At 44.1% G+C, this 20,928-nt stretch overlaps 1 protein-coding gene across 1 annotated transcript; it reads right to left on the bottom strand.

Moving 5' to 3' along the window:
• Positions 1 to 3,520: 3,520 nt before the first annotated feature.
• LOC116969554 (CD276 antigen homolog) lies at positions 3,521 to 20,757 on the bottom strand. Its single transcript, XM_033016398.1, has 5 exons — positions 20,734 to 20,757; positions 9,465 to 9,675; positions 9,126 to 9,386; positions 6,427 to 6,540; positions 3,521 to 3,597 (listed from the first exon to the last, which is right to left on the bottom strand). The coding sequence occupies exons 1-5, from the start codon at positions 20,755 to 20,757 to the stop codon at positions 3,521 to 3,523; spliced, it is 687 nt and encodes a 228-aa protein (XP_032872289.1).
• Between the last annotated feature and the right edge of the window lie 171 nt (positions 20,758 to 20,928).

The following is a 20,928-nucleotide window of genomic DNA, read 5'->3' as shown; positions in this document are numbered from 1 at the left end:
ATTTTGGCAGTTTTTAACCAGTAGGAAAGTATGAGTTTCATGTATTAACAACATATACTGGAAGCTGTGATGTCCTCCAGATTGATTGAGCGGCTTCATGCGTCATGCCCTTTGACCCGGTGACCTTGCATGCAACCCCCTTATACACACACACGCTCTCAGACACACACACTCTCACTCACGCACGCACTCTCACTCACGCACGAACTCTCACTCACGCACACACTCTAACTCATGCACACACGCACGCACTCTCAGACACGCACACACTCTCAGACACGCACGAACTCTCAGACACGCACGCACTCTCAGACACGCACGCACTCTCATGCACGCACACACAGACTCACTCAAACACAGACTTACACACACACACAGACTCACACACACACACACACAGACTCACTCACTCAGACTCACTCACACACACAGTCACACACTCACACACACACAGTCAAACATACACACAGTCACTCACACACACAGTCACTCACACACACAGTCACTCACACACACAGTCACTCACACACTGACACACACACAACCAATAATAAAATGCCAAGTAACCTCAGAAAGTGTTAGATCCGGTAGGCGGCGCGGCTCTCGTCAGCAGCGGCCTCTGCAGTCCGTCTGCGTTTTTATTATTTTATGTCTATGTTTTTATGTAGTTTTTGTTATTTTTGTTGGGGTATGTGTGTGGGGGGGTGGGGGTGGTGTGGGGGGGTTGGGGGTAACTTATAAATCTCTCCCTGCACGGGAGACCCGACCTTTTCTTTGTCGGGTCTCCGTTGTCGTTGGGGCTGCAACGAGGAGCGGCCTCCAACAGGAAAACCGGGGGCTGTGGTGCCGACTACCCACCTCACCGTCGCGGAGCTGGCCGAGTCCAGAGCGGGTGGAGCTGTGGTGGACGCTGCTGCGACCCGACCCCCGGAGATTCAGTGGCTGCAACTGCGGGTTTGGCGGGCGGCACCGGGAGCCCGCGGGTCCCTGGAGGGAGACCGCTTTTCGGGGCTTCCGCAGCGGCGACTTCTCCCGCCCGAGTTGCGGGGTTGAAGAGCACCTGAGCGGGGCCTTACACCACCGCCCCGCGCGGCTTGGAATGGCTGCGGGTCTCTGCGAGCGCACGCCGGGGGCTCTAACATCAAGACCCGGTGCGCGACCTTGCATTACCCGGCGTGGCTTAATGGCCACGGGACAATCGCCATCGCCCGCCGGGGGCTTTGACTTTGACTTTGACTCTGACATCGGGGGGGAGAGTGCAGTGGAGAGATAAGTTGTTTTGGCCTTCCATCACAGCAATGTGATGGATGTTTATGTAAATTATGTTGTGTCTTGGGTCTATTTGTTTGTAATGTATGGCTGCAGAAACGGCATTTCGTTTGGACCTCAAGGGGTCCAAATGACAATAAATTGAATTGTATTGTATTGTATTGTATTGTATTGGTAAACATAGTGTGGAAACCGAATGATTCAAACGTTTAAAGTCTCCATATTTGCAAACACTTTACAACCAATACATTTTCTGCAAACACAAACACAAACACAGACACACACACACACACACTCACACACTCACAATCAATACTAAAACATTAACAACTCTGATTTTTCATCGATGGGAAAAAGCCTCCGGTCCAGCTCAGCGGAGGGGGACCCTGAGCGAGGTGGCCAAAAATCACGGCCGTAAGTGGCGGCATTCTTTCCGAAAACACGATACAGAAAGTCAGAAAGTGGTCAAGATCTTAGTTTTAGTAATATAGATGAAGTAAAAAATTCAATTCCAAAAATTGCAACGTTGCACTTGTCAAAGTCCAAGCCTTTACTTTCCACTCTCTTCATGTTTATTTTTTTGCTGTTTCAGCATAGATGACAGACTCATCTTCCTTTGAAGAAACAAGGTTCTGAAAGAGAAAGATATACCAATTGTATGTATGTTGCTGTTGTCGCTGTTTAGATCAGTAAACAGATTACAGCTTTAATTCATACTTGTACGATCTGGGATTTCAACAACATGAATCAATATACATACAGTGCCTGATGCTTGATTGGAGGACAGTGTATTATCGCTGTTGCCTGTAATAAATGCAAACATCACAATTAAAATGACATTGGTGGATGATGTTAACAAAGGAAACGACAAATGGAATATAAACGTCTAAAGCTTACTACATTTTGCTCTTCCTGACAGTGGATCAACAAGACATTGAATTACAGAAAACCCATCTGTCATACCTCTGCATTTACAGTGAGCTGCAGGAATGGTCACCATGAACAAGACACCCTTATATTGCTACAGAAGGAATCGACTATGAATAAGAGAACTAGCATAGCAATTGACAGAGCAGCAGCCCTGGCAGGCCATAAGCTACGAAGCTGCATCTGTGGCTGGGAAAAGATAACATCAGAGAAGGGTCTCAAGATCCACCAGGGCAGGGAAAAGTGCCTTGGAGAGCTTGGTGTGGGGCCTCGCTTTGACCATGACCTTCTAAGAGGAAGGCCAAATCAGTGGAGTGAAGCCCAGTGGCAGGTTGACCACCCCAGTCCACAGGGTATCAGCACCCCAGGCGAAGCTCAACCAAGTACTGTCCCACCAACGGACATGAGTCCAGAGCTCAACCAACGACAGTCAGCGGTAGAGAGGAAGATGGAAGGAAAAAGCAGAATGGAGCAGTCACTGGCTGTGGCTGAAGAGAAAAGTTGCTGTCTGGGCTGCCACGTGACTGACCATCTAGAGGCTAACCATAAGACACACACCCAGGGCTGATCACCCTGCGGCGGGCCTGCCTCGACTGAGGGTGGGTGTCTTGTGATAAAAGGCCGAAACACCCAGTGATGTTGAGGTACACAACTGAAGATGTGTCTGGTTGGTAGCAAATTCACCTAGTGGTCACCCCCAAGAATATCGGGTGTGAGTTGTGGTGAAGAACCTTAGGGATTGTGTCATCCAGTCCTGCTAATCAATATCAAAAAAATATTGTAATTCAAGGAAGATTGTGCTGATCACTTCGAGCTCAGTCAGGAGTTGTGCAGAAGAATGTTCTTCAGATGGACATAAATGGTGTCTTGGTTTCACTTCCCATCACCAACGCCAATGCACAACAGTGTTGTAACAGTGGCCTGGATGTCACTGGTTGTATCTCTGGAGTGGCTATTGTACCCATTCGAGTAGGCTAGGGGACCAGAACCCACAGAGTAGGTTAGAGGACCAGAACCCACTTAGAGAGTAGGTTAGGGGACCAGAGCCAACAGAGTAGGTTAGGGGACCAGAACACACACCCTGTAGTTTAGGTGAGCAGAACACACTCCCTGTAGTTTAGGGGACCAGAACCCACAGAGTAGGTTAGAGGACCAGAACACACTCCCTGTAGTTTAGGGGACCAGAACACACTCCCTGTAGTTTAGGGGACCAGAACACACACCCTGTAGGTTAGGGGACCAGAGCCAACAGAGTAGGTTAGGGGACCAGAACACACTCCCTGTAGTTAAGGGGACCAGAACGCACTCGGAGAAGGTTGGGCTCCTAACTGAGCCTCAGCTGACTGTCCCACTTCATGTTGATGAGCAGGGTGAGGGACTTTATCCCAGGAATGTCTGATGCTGTTGTAAGGTGGCCAAAGACAGCAGGGTTTCAGACTACTCAGCGCCAATAATCCTCATTGTGATAAAAGATTAAAACATTTTTAAATAAAGTCATTTTACCGCCAGTTGCTTTAGGCTGGAAAGAGATGGATCCATAGTGAATACCTTCCTCTGTATCTGTGGAAATAAGTTGGAAACAAAGAATTTATTTGTATTTGAAAAAGGATGATTTAAGTCAATGCAGGGTCACGATACGAAACGCTGATCATTACTTTCCCTCCATAGATGCTGCTCGACCCACAGAGTACCTCCAGCAGTTTGAAAAAACCCTCCATGAAAAGTCACATCTCCTAACCTCCTTGTTTTGACTCCTTCCTGGGATGGTGGAAATTACAAAGAGAATTTGAGTTAATTTGGCTCGTGGAGTTTAGAAGAATGACAATGGCTCTCATGGAAACATAGACAATTCCAACAGGTAGACCAGTCTGGATGGAGGAAGATGTTCCCTGTTGGGGAAGACCATGACCAGGGGTAAAGGTTTAAGACAAGGTAAGACAATAAGGATTAAGATGAGGAGAACAAAGAATCTGTTACATTCTCCACCACAGATTTTACTGGAGCCAAATCATTCAGTACATTTTAGGAGTTGTTGAATTAATTGACAGATACACAACAATGTCGAGATACAGATACAGATAAAATGACAATGTTGCCTGCAGCAGCAGCATCAGAGGCATTTGGACTAAGGCAACACAACACATAAATGAAGCATAAATTACAAAGACCACTGGTTAGTGGAAAAAAACTCCAAAACACAAAATAGAGACCAGTCATATGTGGACTAAGATCAAGGAATATGGGGAGATATGATCAGCTGAGGTTCAGTTTAGTTTATTGTCATGTGTGCCCAGGTTCAGGGAAAAGCTTTTGTTGCATCAGCAGAAAGACAATATATGAATACAATCAATGCCTTTACAGTGGAACACAGTGGAACACAATTGATCCATACTGTGGGACAAGGTAAGGAATTTATATTTTTCTCATTAAAACACGAGCAATGTCTGATTTATTGAAAGGTTCCTTCAGATTTTTCAAGAAAGATTACTCCGTTGTTCATCAGATTCATCAGAAATGTGGTCTAAATTCTGGCAAAAACAATACTGTCCACCATTTGACCAGCACTGCAGAGGTACTCCAGATGGCCAGCTCTGCCGGCAGTCTGTTCGTTTTTTCATCTTTTTGTTATTTTAGTGTTTGTCTAAAGTTTGTTTTAATGTACTTCAGTTTGTTTTATGTGGGGAGAGGGGGGAAACGTTTTAATTCAGGTTCTTACCTTCCCGGAGTTTGATCATTTTTCAGATCACATTCTCCTGGGTTAGGCTCTGCGGCCTACCATCGATGCGGTTGAAAAGCCGCCTTGGACTGTGGGGCGCAGACTTAACACTGGTGCGGATCCCTTGCCTGGGATCGCTCCCACCGCGGCCTGCGGACTTACCATCAATGGCTCGCAGTCTCAGGAGAGGCTCGATCTGAAACATCACCTATCCACCATCTATTAATGATGCTCAAACCATTCTGAAATGTTGTTGTTATTTTCACTTTAAAATAAAACCTGAACTAGTGGCAAAGTGAATTGGAGGTATTTCATGCTAGATGATATTTTGTGAAAGGGATGGTGACTTTTGGAAGGGCAAGTGTTGTCCATTCTTTAAGAGAGCCACTAACCAAGCTGTTAATCAGGATCAACAATAAATGAGGAGTGTGAATATGTTATTCATGGTGATGTCTCAACATTGATGGGTTGACCATGATAGTCCAGTGAAAGTTAGTCAATTGACCAATGCAGAGTAAGACCTGCAGTTGGATGAGGAAGATTGGGGCTGAGGGGTGAATTGACACAAGAGAGACTGTTGAATTGATCAATTAGTTTGTGTGTTTGAGGTTCCCTTCCTCATATTCTTGTTACAAAACTGTGAAATGTGAAATAGGTTGCTTCATCAAATATAACACCTGTACAACTAGAGATTCATTGACAGAGTCATCTATTTACCTTGTTGCTTTGTGTTCCTACTCACAGACATATATTCAGTAACACGGCTCATCTCAGGTACTGGGGTCACATTGATTTCTGGAAAATAAGTATTATTTTCTGATTAAGACTTTGGTCCGGTTTGATTTTAAAGAAGCAACAATCCAGTGTTTAAACTGTACCCCATTAATAATGAGATCCACCAGAATGACCATGAACATGGCTTCAGATGTACGTCAGAGACATTTAATAGTGGGATAAGACCATGTGTATAAAATCAGAGTCCATGGAAACACAGTGTTCCCTAAATTATGACCCATATTAGGATGGTACACAAGGCAACGTTTTCACTTGAAGTTTGAACCACCAAAGTGCAGTGGAGATACATACCTTGGTCTCCTGGTTTACTGGCCCATATTTATCCCTCAGTAAATAGGAACATATTGAGGGCAAATTGGAGACCATATTTTCTACATAACTACACTAGCTATACTTCAACTTCTGCCATGTTTATTTGATAATGGTTTACACAGGGGATGGTGACACAATCACCACATGGTCAGATCATTGCAGATCACCACCTGAACAGCATCATACAGCAGACTCCTCATGGCAACGCAGATAGACAGGACAATGCACATTGCATAAATAATGCTTCAATTGACAACGTCTGAAATCAATTTCTCAACAACATAAGCACAAACAGATACTTTTCTATCCAAAATATATTGTTCTTTTCTCCTTGTAACAAAGATAACATTGTCATTGATAATTTGGGGGAATCTGTGCTGCATTAAGGACGTCTTCATGTACTTTACCTGTAGGCTTGCGCCTTCTTTGACACCACACCACTGGCAGTATAATGACGAAGAGAAGAGCCAGACTCCCGATAATTCCACCAATATACCAGATCAATATAGAATGTTCAATCTCTGTCAAAGTAATAAACACAGAGTTCACATTTATAGAATAAATGCGCATCATTCAAAAGCTCCCCCAACGACAAGGCATTAACCACACTGACTAATTTAGATCAGAAGTCTTGAGTTTAACTTGTGATCCAGATTAACTGAGACACAAGGTACTACAGATGATAGTTTACCAATAAAAGACACAAAGTTTTGGAGAAACTCAGCAGGTTAGGCAGGTGACATTTCGGGTCATAGCCCTTTAGTCTGAAGTAGGGTCCAGATCCAATACCTCAGCTATCCATGTTCTCCAGAGATTCCGCCTGACCCGTTGAGTTACTCCATCACATTGTGTCTTTTTTCCCCCAGATTAATGGACTTTACTCAGAAAGATCAGAGAGCCACAACTTGCCTCAGTAGCCATCAGTTAGAGACTGTAAACATTCACACACGTTTCTATTTCTTGGTTACAATCAGCTGACATTTCTCAGGCAGGAGATGGGAGCTGATGGTTGGCTGATAAAGTAGCTGATTCAGCTGTGATACTTCCCACTATACAGTGGACAAATGTCTATCATAGTCGAAGCCTGGAACAATGGTTGAATGAGCACTGCTGACAACAGAGTGGATATTGCCCTTGTGCTTCAATCCTCTCTAACCAGGAGCACAAGAACTGTAAATGTTAGAAATACTCAGCCGTTTGAGCAGTATCTGTAGAAAGGGAAAGAAGTGAGTTCATGTTTTATGTTGTCAGATTCAAAGAAAGGATTTTTGACAAATGACAATAGACAATAGGTGCAGGAGTTGGCCATTCAGCCCCTCGAGCCAACACTCAACATTTATTAACAAGACAAAGTCCACATACAAACAAGATATACAAATCACACAGCAGCTGTCAGCATCACATCAGATCATCCTAGAGTTCTGTCACAGAAGCATCACATTCACAGGCACCCACGCAAGCTCATCATATTTAATCCTACTTAATATATAGTCAACCAGACACTTGTATGTCACTAGAATAACTTATTTTGTCATTGATGGCCACTATGTAGGGACTTATACACAGTCACACACATGTCTGTACATATGGTTCCAAATACACGTATACAATACCAATCGAACTCCTCCCCTCCACTGGGGCTATGGAGAAATTGTTTCTTTAATCAGTCTTGGCATCTGGAGTAATACCGATGTCCACATAATGTTGAAAGCATCCGTCCTTAACTGGAGTTTAGCTGTTATACTTTCCATCATATATACACTTTTCAATCTTTCCCTCCACTGTTGAACATTTGGTGACTTTACATTTCTCCATGACTCTGTAATCATCTTCTTTGCAATCAACAGCAACACCCCAAGCAAGCATGTCTGACAAGCTAGAATTTAGAAGATTGAGGGGGGATCTTATAGAAACGTACAAAATTCTTAAGCGGTTGGACAAGCTAGATGCAGAAAGATTATTCCCGATGCTGGGGAAGTCCAGAACTAGGGGTCACAGTTTAAGGATAAGAGGGAAGTCTTTTAGGACCGAGATGAGAAAATCATTTGTAACACAGAGTGGTGAATCTTCTCTGCCACAGAAGGTAGTTGAGGCCACAGTTCATTGGCTATATTTAAGAGGGAGTTAGATGTGGCCCTTGTGGCTAAAGGGATCAGGGGGTATGGAGAGAAGGCAGGGATGGGATACTGAGTTGGCTGATCAGCCATGATCATATTGAATGGCGGTGCAGGCTCGAAGGGCCGAATGGTCTCTACTCCTGCACCTATTTTCTATGTTTCTATGTTTTAGTATCTATATTTTCTGGAGTCTCTCCTAGTATGAAGCATGCCGGGTCCAGAGGTAGATCCACCCCCAAGATTAGCTTGATCTCCTCCTGAATATCTCTCCAATATTGATACAATTTGGGACAATCCCCCAAAATATGGGTATGATCACCAATCTTCCCGCAATGTCTCCAGCATAAATCTGAGGTGTTGCTGTACCTTGCTAACATAAGAGGGGTCTGAAATACTCTCATTCTAGTTTTCCATTCAAACTCCCTCCAGGCGGGGCTGTTTGTTAACGTATGAACAAAAGACATGTCTGTTCCACATTTCATCAGTAATAGTAATATTCATTTCCAATTCCCATTTCTGTTTCATTTCTATCGTGTTTCCTTTTACATAATCTTGAAGTCCTTTATATAAATCCTGGTTCAACCAGATGAGTGTTTGAGTACACAGGGGCATGCAGTAAAACATGACATAAATCAGGTCAACTAATACTGACTGATCTACAGTCAGATCAGTAACAGAGGGAGGGATATGGGTGGAAGTGGAGCAAGAACATAAAAGGAAAACTCTGTAATTGGAAGGGGTGGGAAATGAGTTGCAAGAGGAAGGGAAGAGAATAGGATCACTGGGTGGTGGGATAAATGCGTGCACAATGAAGGGAGGGGGGGAAGTGGTGTTCATGAAGTGTTATTTGAAATTTGAGAATTCATTGATCATAACAGAGTTAGACAACTCAAACTGGAAGAAATATTCCACTCAAATGTCAGGATCAATAAGCGACATCAAAACTCAATCATGACTCTAAGTATGAAGAACAAACCCTTATCACTTACCACTGGGCTTCTGATAGTTTGGGACAAAAAGCCGGGGCAGGTCTTGATGAAACAAAACACATCTCCAGTTCCCTCTGCCTCTCTCAGCTTTCTGAATAACCAGACTCAATGATTTATCTTTCCCAGTCAGTGTCTTTTCTCCAACACGTTTGCCATCGCCATTGATCCAAACCAGTCTCATTGACCCAATGTCGTGAGACACGGAGCAGGTCAGGGTAACGTTGTCTCCCTCAGTCACTGCATCAGACGGCTCAGCTGTGACTGTGGAAACAAGCAGGTTGTTTACATTTTAAACAATAAGTTCATCAGTAAACTCAGTGGCAAAATTCTGACTCCTACCTTTCACTGTGATTAGATAAATGATGGAAAATATATTTGATTCCAGATAACAGGTGTAAACTCCGGCATCTTGAAACACAACGGGGACAATCCTCACATTGAAATCCTTGCCATCGTAGAGTTTCCCTGAGGTCTCCAGTCGATTCCTGAAGTTGGTCCCATTGACATTGATGATGGTGGGCTGAGAACGTGTTGCAGATGCTATTAATTTCTGCGGTTCAAGGTGACGAGGTGACCACGTCCACCGAGCACTGGAATAGTTACGACCATAACTCCCAGAACAAACCAGGTGAAATTCACTGTGACCGGTGCTGGAGCGGTAAAGTGTGTATAGCCCATAATATAAATCTGTATCAGAGAGACAGAGGATAACTCCTTTCAGTATTACAGTTACTGTGCCATACACAGATTCTCAACCGTATTCTTATAAACATTTTTGGTGTTTTGTTCAACTGATCAAGTTTCAAATGTAACATCTTTCATGAATGCCGCACTAAACTCATCAGATCTTTATAAAATACAATGTGCTGTACGGCAGTAACTTGCAGTGAAGTTTGGATATTCCACTCTACATTTCAACATGAGGTTGGCCCCCATACCCGGACTGTCCGGGAATGTCCCGGGATGGAATGAAACCTCCCGGAGACTCCCGAGAGCGGTGTGGGAGGTGAATGGCTCTGTCAGTCTGCAGGAGGTGGTTCAGGTTCAGGTTCAGGTTCAGGTTCAGGTTCAGGTTCAGGTTCAGGTTCGGGTTCAGGTTCGGGTTCGGGTTCAGGTTCGGGTTCAGGTTCGGGTTTAGGTTCAGGTTCAGGTTCAGGTTCAGGTTCAGGTTCGGGTTCGGGTTCAGGTTCAGGCTGTGGACAGAAGCAGCCCAGAGCATGCCTGCACGGGGACTGACCCGGACATGTTGGCACTTCAAGTGGATCGGCACATTCCCATTATTCCCACCATCTCTCTCCCATTCACACCCATTGATTCCTTGTCCTTCCCTGTTCCCGGGTCCTGCTCCCAGCTGAATGCTGATCCCAAGCCCGAGTCTGCAGCAGCTCGAATCACTTCAAGCAACACCAGACTCGGAGAGAAAGGTCAGTGTGGGGAGAGGGGATGGATTGTAGTTCAGTGTTGATGTATGTGTCGGGACCCCCAGTGTGTGTGTGAGCAGCAAGTGCTGGTGACTACACTTTCTATCTGACACTTTGACGTGAGTCCTGTATCAGTATCTCAGTCTCAGATACTGGAGCATTGATGGCAAGATGAGTCCTGTCTCAGTATCTCAGTCTCAGATACTGGAGCATTGATGGCAAGATGAGCCCTGTATCAGTATCTCAGTCTCAGATACTGGAGCATTGATGACAAGATGAGCCCTGTATCAGTATCTCAGTCTCAGATACTGGAGCATTGATGGCAAGATGAGTCCTGTATCTCAGTCTCAGATACTGGAGCATTGATGGCAAGATGAGTCCTGTATCTGTATCTCAGTCTCAGGTACAGGGGCATTGATGACAAGATAAACTGACACAATACTTTACTGAACAATGGTTACAGAAAGACATCTCCCTCCTGTGCTGTGTGTGTCTGTCACACAGAGACAAACAGGCAGCTGCTCCACACAGAGACTTTCTGGAAACTTCTCCCTGATCATTGCAGCATTTTATTCTGGAGAGCTGTTGGTCACTGCCACAGTTCTTCACATAGCGCACATATAATATTACAAGAAGCACCGTGATACAAGTGTCTACTTGATATCCAATGGGAGCTGTTTACACTTACACTTGTCTACAGTAAAATCTCCGTTACTTGTGTGAAGAATGTTTCCGTTTTCCCACACATCACACACATACAGCTTCTCATGCACTGCCACAGTTCTTCACGGAGCGCACATATAATATTACAAGAAGCACCGTGATACAAGTGTCTACTCAATTTGAGAAGGAGAAGGTTAAATCGGAAGTGGCAGTGATGCAGTTGAACAAAGGGGACTATGAAGGCATGAGAGGGGAGCTGGCCAAGGTAGACTGGAAAGGGATCCTAGCAGGAATGACGGTGGAACAGCAATGGCAGGAATTTCTGGGCATAATCCGGAAGACGCAGGATCATTTCATTCCAAAAAGGAAGAAAGATTCTAAGGGGAGTAGGAGGCAACCGTGGCTGACAAAAGAAGTTAGGGATAGAATAAAACTAAAAGGAAAGATGTATAACACAGCAAAGAGTAGCCGGAAGCCAGAGGATTGGGAAACTTTCATAGAACAACAGAAGGAAACAAAACGGGCAATACGGGCAGAAAAGATGAAGTTCGAGGGGAAGCTGGCCTGGAATATAAAGAAGGACAGTAAAAGCTTCTTTAGATATGTTAAGGGGAAAAGAGTAGCAAAGTCAAATGTGGGTCCCTTGAAGGCAGACGCAGGTGAAATTATTATGGGCAACAAGGAAATGGCAGAAGAGTTGAACAGGCACTTCGGATCTGTCTTTACTAAGGAAGACACAAACACTCTCCCAGGTGTACTGGGGGACAGAAGATCCAAGGGGGTAGAGGAATTGAAATAAATTTTCATTAGGCGACAAATGGTATTGGGTAGGCTAATGGGACTGAAGGATAATACATCCCCTGGGCCTGATGGTCTACATCCCAGGGTCCTCAGGGAGGTGGCTCTAGAAATATTGGATGCATTGGTGATCATTTTCCAATGTTCAATAGATTCAGGATCAGTTCCTGTGGAGTCAAGGGATATGGGGAGAAGGCAGGCACGGGTTATTGCTTGGGGACGATCAGCCATGTTCACAATGAATGGCGGTGCTGGCTCGAAGGGCCGAATGGCCTCCTCCTGCACCTATTTTCTATGTTTCTATATCCAATGGGAGGTGTGCACACTTACCGTTCTTTACAGTAAAACCTGCGTTACTTGTGTGAAGAATGTTTCCGTTTTCCTGCACATCACACACATACAGCTTCCCATCCTCCACTATAACGTGTCGAACCATCAGATAGACCGTGTTATCCAGGAGGATCTGATCAGTGTTGCTCCTGTTCTTCTGGGATGAGTCCATCGGTCTCCAGTGAAGACTGACTGTATCTGAGAGTCTGGAGATGGTGCAGCTGAATGTAACGTCACTGCCCAGCAGAGGTTTCTGTGTACTTGCCTCAACTGTGAAAAACAGATCAATGAGATTCAGAGTGAGTAGTGGTGTGTACGTCAAGTCCCAGATAGGACAATGACATTCTTGCTTGCTGCAGCACAACAGAATATTGTAGGCATCAATACAGAACAGATCAATGAGATTCAGAGTGAGCAGTGGTTTATACAAGTCAAGCCCCAGATAGGATAATGACATTCTTGCTTGCTGCAACACAACAGAATATTGTAGGCATCAATACAGAACAGATCAGTGTGTCCATATACCATAGAATATTTATATATACACACATAAATAAACAGATAGTGCAATAGGCTGGTATAGTTCAGAGTTTGTTTGAAGTTGTGTTTAATAGTCTGATGGCTGTGGGGAAGGTGCCATTACTGATCCTGGATGTTGCAGATTTCAGGCTCCTGTACGTTCTACCTGATGGCAGTGGAGAGATGAGTGTGTGGCCAGGATGGTGTGGGTCTTTAATGATACTGCCAGACTTTTTGAGGCAGCGACAGCGATAAATCCCCCCGATGGTGGGGAGGTCAGAGCCGATGATGGACTGTGCAGTGTTTACTACTTTTTGTAGTCTTTTCTGCTTCTGGACGCTCAAGTTGCCGAACCAAGCCACGATGCAACCGGTAAGCATGCTCTCGACTGTGCACTTGTAGAAGTTAGAGAGAGTCCTCCTTGACATACCGACTCTCCGTAATCTTCTCAGGGAGTAGAGGAGCTGATGAGCATTCTTTATAATTGCATCAGTGTTCTGGGACCAGGAGAGATCTTTGGAAACATAGAAACATAGAAACATAGAAATTAGGTGCAGGAGTAGGCCATTCGGCCCTTCGAGCCTGCACCGCCATTCAATATGATCATGGCTGATCATCCAACTCAGTATCCCGTACCTGCCTTCTCTCCATACCCTCTGATCCCCTTAGCCACAAGGGCCACATCTAACTCCCTCTTAAATATAGCCAATGAACTGGCCTCGACTACCCTCTGTGGCAGGGAGTTCCAGAGATTCACCACTCTCTGTGTGAAAAAAAGTTCTTCTCCTCTCGGTTTTAAAGGATTTCCCCCTTATCCTTAAGCTGTGACCCCTTGTCCTGGACTTCCCCAACATCGGGAGCAATCTTCCTGCATCTAGCCTGTCCAACCCCTTAAGAATTGTGTAAGTTTCTATAAGATCCCCTCTCAATCTCCTAAATTCTAGAGAGTATAAACCAAGTCTATCCAGTCTTTCTTCATAAGACAGTCCTGACATCCCAGGAATCAGCCTGGTGAACCTTCTCTGCACTCCCTCTATGGCAATAATGTCCTTCCTCAGATTTGGAGACCAAAACTGTACGCAATACTCCAGGTGTGGTCTCACCAAGACCCTGTACAACTGCAGTAGAACCTCCCTGCTCCTATACTCAAATCCTTTTGCTATGAAAGCTAACATACCATTCGCTTTCTTCACTGCCAGCTGCACCTGCATGCCCACTTTCAATGACTGGTGTACCATGACACCCAGGTCTCGCTGCATCACCCCTTTTCCTAGTCGGCCACCATTTAGATAATAGTCTGCTTTCCTGTTTTTGCCACCAAAATGGATAACCTCACATTTATCCACATTACACTGCATCTGCCAAACATTTGCCCACTCACCCAGCCTATCCAAGTCACCTTGCAGTCTCCTAGCATCCTCCTCACAGCTAACACTGCCCCCCAGCTTAGTGTCATCCGCAAACTTGGAGATAGTGCCTTCAATTCCCTCATCCAGATCATTAATATATATTGTAAATAGCTGGGGTCCCAGCACTGAGCCTTGCGGTACCCCACTAGTCACTGCCTGCCATTGTGAAAAGGACCCGTTTACTCCTACTCTTTGCTTCCTGTTTGCCAGCCAGTTCTCTATCCACATCAATACTGAAACCCCAATGCCGTGTGCTTTAAGTTTGTAAACTAATCTCTTATGTGGGACCTTGTCGAAAGCCTTCTGGAAGCCCAGATACACCACATCCACTGGTTCTCCCCTATCTACGCTACTAGTTACATCCTCGAAAAATTCTATAAGATTCGTCAGACATGATTTACCTTTTGTAAATCCATGCTGACTTTGTCCAATGATTTCACCACTTTCCAAATGCACGCCCAGAAATTTGAAGCTCTTGACCCTTTCAACCATCGACCCATTGATATAAACGGGACTGTGGGTCCCCATCCTACCCCTTCCAAAGTCCACAATCATTTCCTTGGTTTTGCTGGTGTTAAGGGCCAGGTTATTGTGCTGGCACCATATGGACAGTTGCTCGATCTCTCTTCTATACTCTGACTCATCCCCATCAGTGATACGTCCGCCATAGTGGTGTTGTCGGCGAACTTGATGATGGAGTTCGCACTGCGACCGGCTACGCAGTCATGAGTATAGAGTGAGTACAGCAGGGGGCTGAGCACGCAGCCTTGAGGTGCTCCCGTGCTGATTGTTATCGAGGCTGACACATTTCCACCAATACGAACAGACTGTGGTCTGTGAATGAGGAAGTCGAGGATCCAGCAAGGATGGGGTGGATTTGTGAGGGAGCAACACATACAGGGATGTGGAATGGAGGTCCAGCAAGGATGGAGTGGATTTGTGAGGCAACAACACATCCAGGGTACACAAAATTGCTGGGGAAACTCAGCGGGTGCAGCAGCATCTATGGAGCGAAGGAAATAGGCGACGTTTCGGGCCGAAACCCTTCTTCAGAAGCAGCAACACATTCAGGGATGTGGAATGGAGGTCCAGCAAGGATGGGGTGGTTTTGTGAGGCAGCAACACATTCAGGGATGTGGAATGGAGGTCCAGCAAGGATGGTGTGGATTTGTGAGGCAGCAACACATTCAGGGATGTGGAATGGAGGTCCAGCAAGGATGGTGTGGATTTGTGAGGCAGCAACACATACAGGGATGTGGAATGGAGGTCCAGCAAGGATGGTGTGGATTTGTGAGGCAGCAACACATTCAGGGATGTGGAGAGGAAAGTGAGATTGACAATAGGGTGATGGTTTACACGGACAATGATAATTAATGCAAGGTGATTGTGACCGGTAAAGAGAAAGTACTTACTCTGTGTGGAAACTGGTCGAAGCAGGAAAACAAAGAAACTGAACATCAAACCTGCAGGCAAACTGTTGCAGAGAGACCTCGGCCTCATTTTGTACATTCTCTGTTTGGAAACAAGGTGCAGTTTTAGACTAAGGATCAGTAAATTGGTAGTTGGCAAATGTTGTATTGAGTACAGCCAGTTTGAAACTCCTGACCCTGGGGCATTTTAGAATTGGCCACACACAATTACACGGGGAAAATACATTCACTTGGTGGATTCTGCTGCTGGAATATTGTCACTTCAGTAATCTGGGATTTCACCGCCATATTCAACCGCTATCGGCTTGCCTTGTCCCAAATCATTCATCTGTACTCCGCATTTTTAATGTTTGACTCAATTACCTCCGACCACTGGTAAAATGTTCTCAACTAAATCAGACCTCGCAAGTGAGTTAATGAACAGAGAAGGCAACACAATGGCAAGGGACATTCAATATTCTCAAACGGTCCCAGGACGTTGCCGGCGAAACGGGTAACAAAAGTATTCAATTTAGATTGACTAGGAAACGGAGACGAGGAAACACTTTTTCTCACAGAGAGTTGTGAGTCTGTGGAATTCTCTGTCTCAGAGGGCGCTGGTTGGGTTGTGTTGATAATGTTTGCGTCAGATTAAAAATCATCTTGTAAAAGCTAATTCGGACAAAACAAATCGGGAATTTCCTGAGGTCACAAATACATTGGATACGTTTAGACTTGGAACCTCCTTATATTAAATGCTATTAGTGGGTGGCAAATGTCTAAGATAATGGCAAACGAGGGAATCTGCTGTTTTGTAAGGAAGGGAACATGGTCAATATTCATGCCTTGCAGCTGTGTTAGAGCTTTAGCTCAACTTCAAGTTCAAGTGAGTTTATTGTCATGTGTTCCTGATAGGACAATGAAATTCTTGCTTTGCTTCAGCACAACGGAACATAGTAGGCATTGACAACAAAACAGATCAGTGTGTCCATATACCATTATATGTCCATATACCATTATAGCAGTTTAAATCTATATCCAAATGTATCAGATCACGGTGGGTTTAGGGGGTTACAAATGAGGTGCATTTGAGAATCAGGATCATACATTATTTTCAAACTTAGTACAACATTGAATGTAAATTTTCTCCCGAGCTTTTATTTTCACTCAAGGAGGAACCTGCAGCCAATATTTTCATTAGCATCCAAATAGTTCCTGCATCTTGCAGTGTTCTCCAAGTTCAACATCACAGAGTGCACCAAGACCTTCACAGCCTCTGTAAATAACCCACATAACCACCTTGCAGTGTTCTCCAAGTTCAACCTCACAGAGTGCACCAAGACCTTCACAGCCTCTGTGAATAACCCACATAACCATCTTGCAGTGTTCTCCAAGTTCAACATCACAGAGTGCACCAAGACCTTCACAGCCTCTGAGAATAACCCACATAACCACCTTGCATTTCTCTAAAACAAATGTCACCATTTGAAGTGGTGATGATCTGTAAAATCATACTGAAGAATGTTTGATGGTCGTGTGATCTTGCACGGAACAGGGGCACTAAATCATTTGCAAAGGAAATGCTGCAGTGAATAGCTAGTTGGCAAGTGTTGTATTGAACACAGCCACTTTGAAAACCCTGGGCCAGGACCATTTGAGAATTAACCGCACACAATTACACGGGGAAGGACCATTCCTCTGTGGAATCTGCCACTGGAATATTGTTACTGCTGTCATCTGGGATTTCACTACCACATTCTGTCGCTTTGCCTTGACTGAAACGACTCATCTGTACGTCGACAGTTTCATTCTTGACCCACTTCCTTCCTGCTTCTCGGTAGAATGGTTTTAACTCATTTGTACCTCACTAGTCAGTCAATTAATTGAGCGAGCGGGCAACAGAACGGCGAGGACGTTGAACATCCTCAATCAGTCCCAGAGGATTGCCGGTGAAATGGGAAAAATAAAATCCACATGAGCAGTGATACATTAGATTGCCCAGAAAGCCCAAATGGGTAAAATGGCAGATGCTGATCATTTAGCTTCATTAAGTTTCTAGTGGAAATAATGGAGACAGAAATACATTAATAAAGTTTTGTGTTGGAAGGAACTGCAGATGCTGCTTTATACCGAATATAGACAAGTAACTGGGCGGGTGTAACTGGGCGGGACAGGCAGCATCTCTGGAGAGAAGGAATGGGTGACGTTTCGGGTCAAAGAAGTCTGGGTCTGAAGAAGGATCTCGACACGAAACATCACCCATTCTTTCTCTCCAGATGCTGCCTGTCCCGCTGAGTTACTCCAGCATTTTGTGTCTCTCTTCGTTATTCATTACGCTTCTATGTCCTTGTAAAATCTAAAGCAGAACAGACTGGTACAGCCTAATAAATGGTTGTAGGAGTGGAATATCACACGTTAGAAATATAAAACCTTACATAGACTATATTACTCAAAAACTAAAATAAGTAAACTGTTTCCAAATGTCTCCCCCATCTGTGATAAATGTCTATCCCATGAAGCAACTATAGCACATTCCTTTGTTTTTTGTAGAAAAATCCAAATATTTTGGAATGAAATCTTTGAAATATTTACAAAATTATTTCAAATAAAACTGAAACCTAACGCAGAATTGATTATTTTTGGAAGGCAGCCCTGAGCTAACTGTGTCCCAAAAGAGCCGACTTAATTACGGTTTAATAATGGGAAAAAAACACATACTTAAATTCTGGAAAAACGCCCCAACACCAACAATAAATATGTGGATTTCAAATATGTTCGAAACGTTACACCTGGAAGATATGAGATTCCTTCTAGCAGGCAAACCAGACCATTTCCAAAAGCTTTGGTCTCCATTTATCGACTTACTACAAGTATAAGGTGCAACAGAATTCTGAAAATAAATGGTTTCAGGACCTGGTGAGGGGGGAGGAAAAATACAAAGTTGGTTTATCCCTTTTAGCTCTTTTTAAAAAACTTTTAATATATCTTCTGTTTTATTTTTCTCTTTTTATTTTTCTATGGCTTGCTTCTTAACTCTTTTTCGAACTTTTCATGTCTAAGGGTCTCTTTTGATCACTCTTTCACACACTTACTATCCTATTTAACTCTCTTTACTTTTCTTCTTTTCAAAGTTTAAAATATAAAGTGGTACAGGAAATGTATTATGTTATTTTTGCATATATTATTGTAATGTACACTACTAATAAATAAAATTATATTTAAAAAATGAATAAATTAAAAAAAGAAAGTATTGAACACGGAGTTCCGTTTCTAGATCCCAATTAAACCACACCTTTACCTGAAGTGAACCTGTAGTAAGGTCGCCTACCTTGTGGGAAGAGACTGATGGTGAACGAGTCCAGAGACTGGGCAGCAAAGCTCCAAGCACGGTGACACACTGACTTCCCCAGTCTCGCGCTGTGTCTTATGAAACTACAGGACCTTCCTCTTCCTCTTCTACTCAGGGTTCAGACATCACTTCTGTTGAAAGTGTTTGTGTCAGTGTAAAACACATCTTGTCAAACCTTATTCGGCAAAGGAAAATGGGAATTTACTGAGCTCAAACATGCATTGGATGCGTTGATACATGGAACCTCATCTTTCTAAATGGGAAGGGGGAAAAGGGGAAGTACAACGGGATCTGGGGGTCCTTGTTCATCAGTCTATGAAAGTAAGCATGCAGGTACAGCAGGCAGTGAAGAAAGCCAATGGCTTGTTGGCCTTCATAACAAGAGGAATCGAATATAGGAGCAAAGAGGTCCTTCTGCAGTTATACAGGGCCCTAGTGAGACCACACCTGGAGTCCCTCCAGCAGATTGTTTTTGTTTGTTTCAGGGAGAACAAGTCGATGTGTCCAATTTTCAGAAGGCCTTTGAATTTTAAATATGTGGATTAGGCAATATTAAACAGGCATGAATTGAAAATTATTTGGCAGACAGGAAACAGAGAGGAGACTTTGTTAGGGTGGCAGGTGGTGATGAATTATCCAGCATCAAGCCAGTTCTTGAGTCTGTTATTTTCAATGTTCATCAATGGTATTGACAAGGAAACAAACATAATGTTTCTAAGTTTGATGACATGAAACTGAGAGTAAATAGGAGAAGCAAAGAGGATGCAAAGAGGTTTCCAGGTGATGTCAGTCAGTTAAGTTACTTGTCAAATATACGCAGATGCAGCAGAGAGTCATAGAGCTGTAGAGCATGGAAATAGACACATCAACCCAACACACACATGCTGACCAAGATGTCCAACTGACCCCATCACAATTGGCTGTCCCTGGCCCATGTCTCTCCAAACATGTCTTTGTGCTCTCCTTACCGGAGAAAGGGTTTTTCAGCCACACATGTAATGCAGCCAAGGCTGACCAGACTGATTCCTGGAATGGCAGGACTAATGTGTAAGGAGAGGAGGAGCTGACTGAGCCAGTAGTCACTGGAGTCTGGAAGAGTGAAACATGACCTCTCTAAATTAAACAACATTCAAAGCAGAGCTAGACAGACTCGATACATAAAGATATTTCCAGTGACTGTAGGATCTGGAACAAGGGGTTTTGGACTCAAGATAAGGGGTGAAACATTTAGGGCTGAGACATTTCTTCATTGTGAATATGGTGAGCCATTGAAATTCACTCCACAGAAAATGGTAGATGGCAGGTCACTGAATCTTGTTAAGTAGGGGATAGATTTATTTGATATAAAATGCATCAACATTTATCGGGAGAGAATTGGAATATGAGAATGTTTTGAATGATTGAACAGGCTCAAAGTGACAAATAATCCACCCCTGATTCTCTTTTGCATGTTTCAATAGGTTTTGGAATAGTTTGATGTTGTCTTTGTCCTTCACACGTCTGATGTTTATTTACACATTGTGAAATTGAGTCAGATAAAAAACAGGAAGTGAAACAGCCCACAGGTCAGAATAGACGAATCATTGTGGTTAAATTGCTACAGCTCCTCCTGCACCCTTGACCATTGCTCTGAATGATCTGCCCTCACCAAGATGGCCGCCGACCTCACCTGCCCTCATCAAGATGGCCGCCGACCTCACCTGCCCTCACCAAAATGGCCACCGTCAACCCCATATTTAGACCAAAGATCCTATAGCAGAGTTCCGCTATAGGATCTTTGATTTACACGGTGCGGGTGCAGCAGCAGCAGCAGCAGCTTCTGTGGATCGTCTCGGGGCTGAAACAACCTTCCATTTTCCAGCATCTGCAGTTCCTTCTTGAACACAACCCCCTCACCGAGATGGC

The sequence above is a fragment of the Amblyraja radiata genome, unplaced genomic scaffold (genome assembly GCF_010909765.2).
Source record: "Amblyraja radiata isolate CabotCenter1 unplaced genomic scaffold, sAmbRad1.1.pri S74, whole genome shotgun sequence".
Lineage (NCBI taxonomy): Eukaryota > Metazoa > Chordata > Chondrichthyes > Rajiformes > Rajidae > Amblyraja > Amblyraja radiata.
This window is presented reverse-complemented; position numbering and strand designations above follow the sequence as displayed.

Excerpts from the sequence above, each read along its gene's own strand:
- LOC116969554 (XM_033016398.1), bottom strand. The coding sequence starts at position 20,757 with ATGGGGTTGACGGTGGCCATTTTG. Across the intron at positions 6,541-9,125 it reads AAACTATCAGAAGCCCAGTG|AGATTGAACATTCTATATTG; the intron begins GTAAGTGATAAG and ends TTACTTTGACAG. Across the intron at positions 3,598-6,426 it reads AAGAAGGCGCAAGCCTACAG|CATCAGACATTCCTGGGATA; the intron begins GTAAAGTACATG and ends ACCTTACAACAG.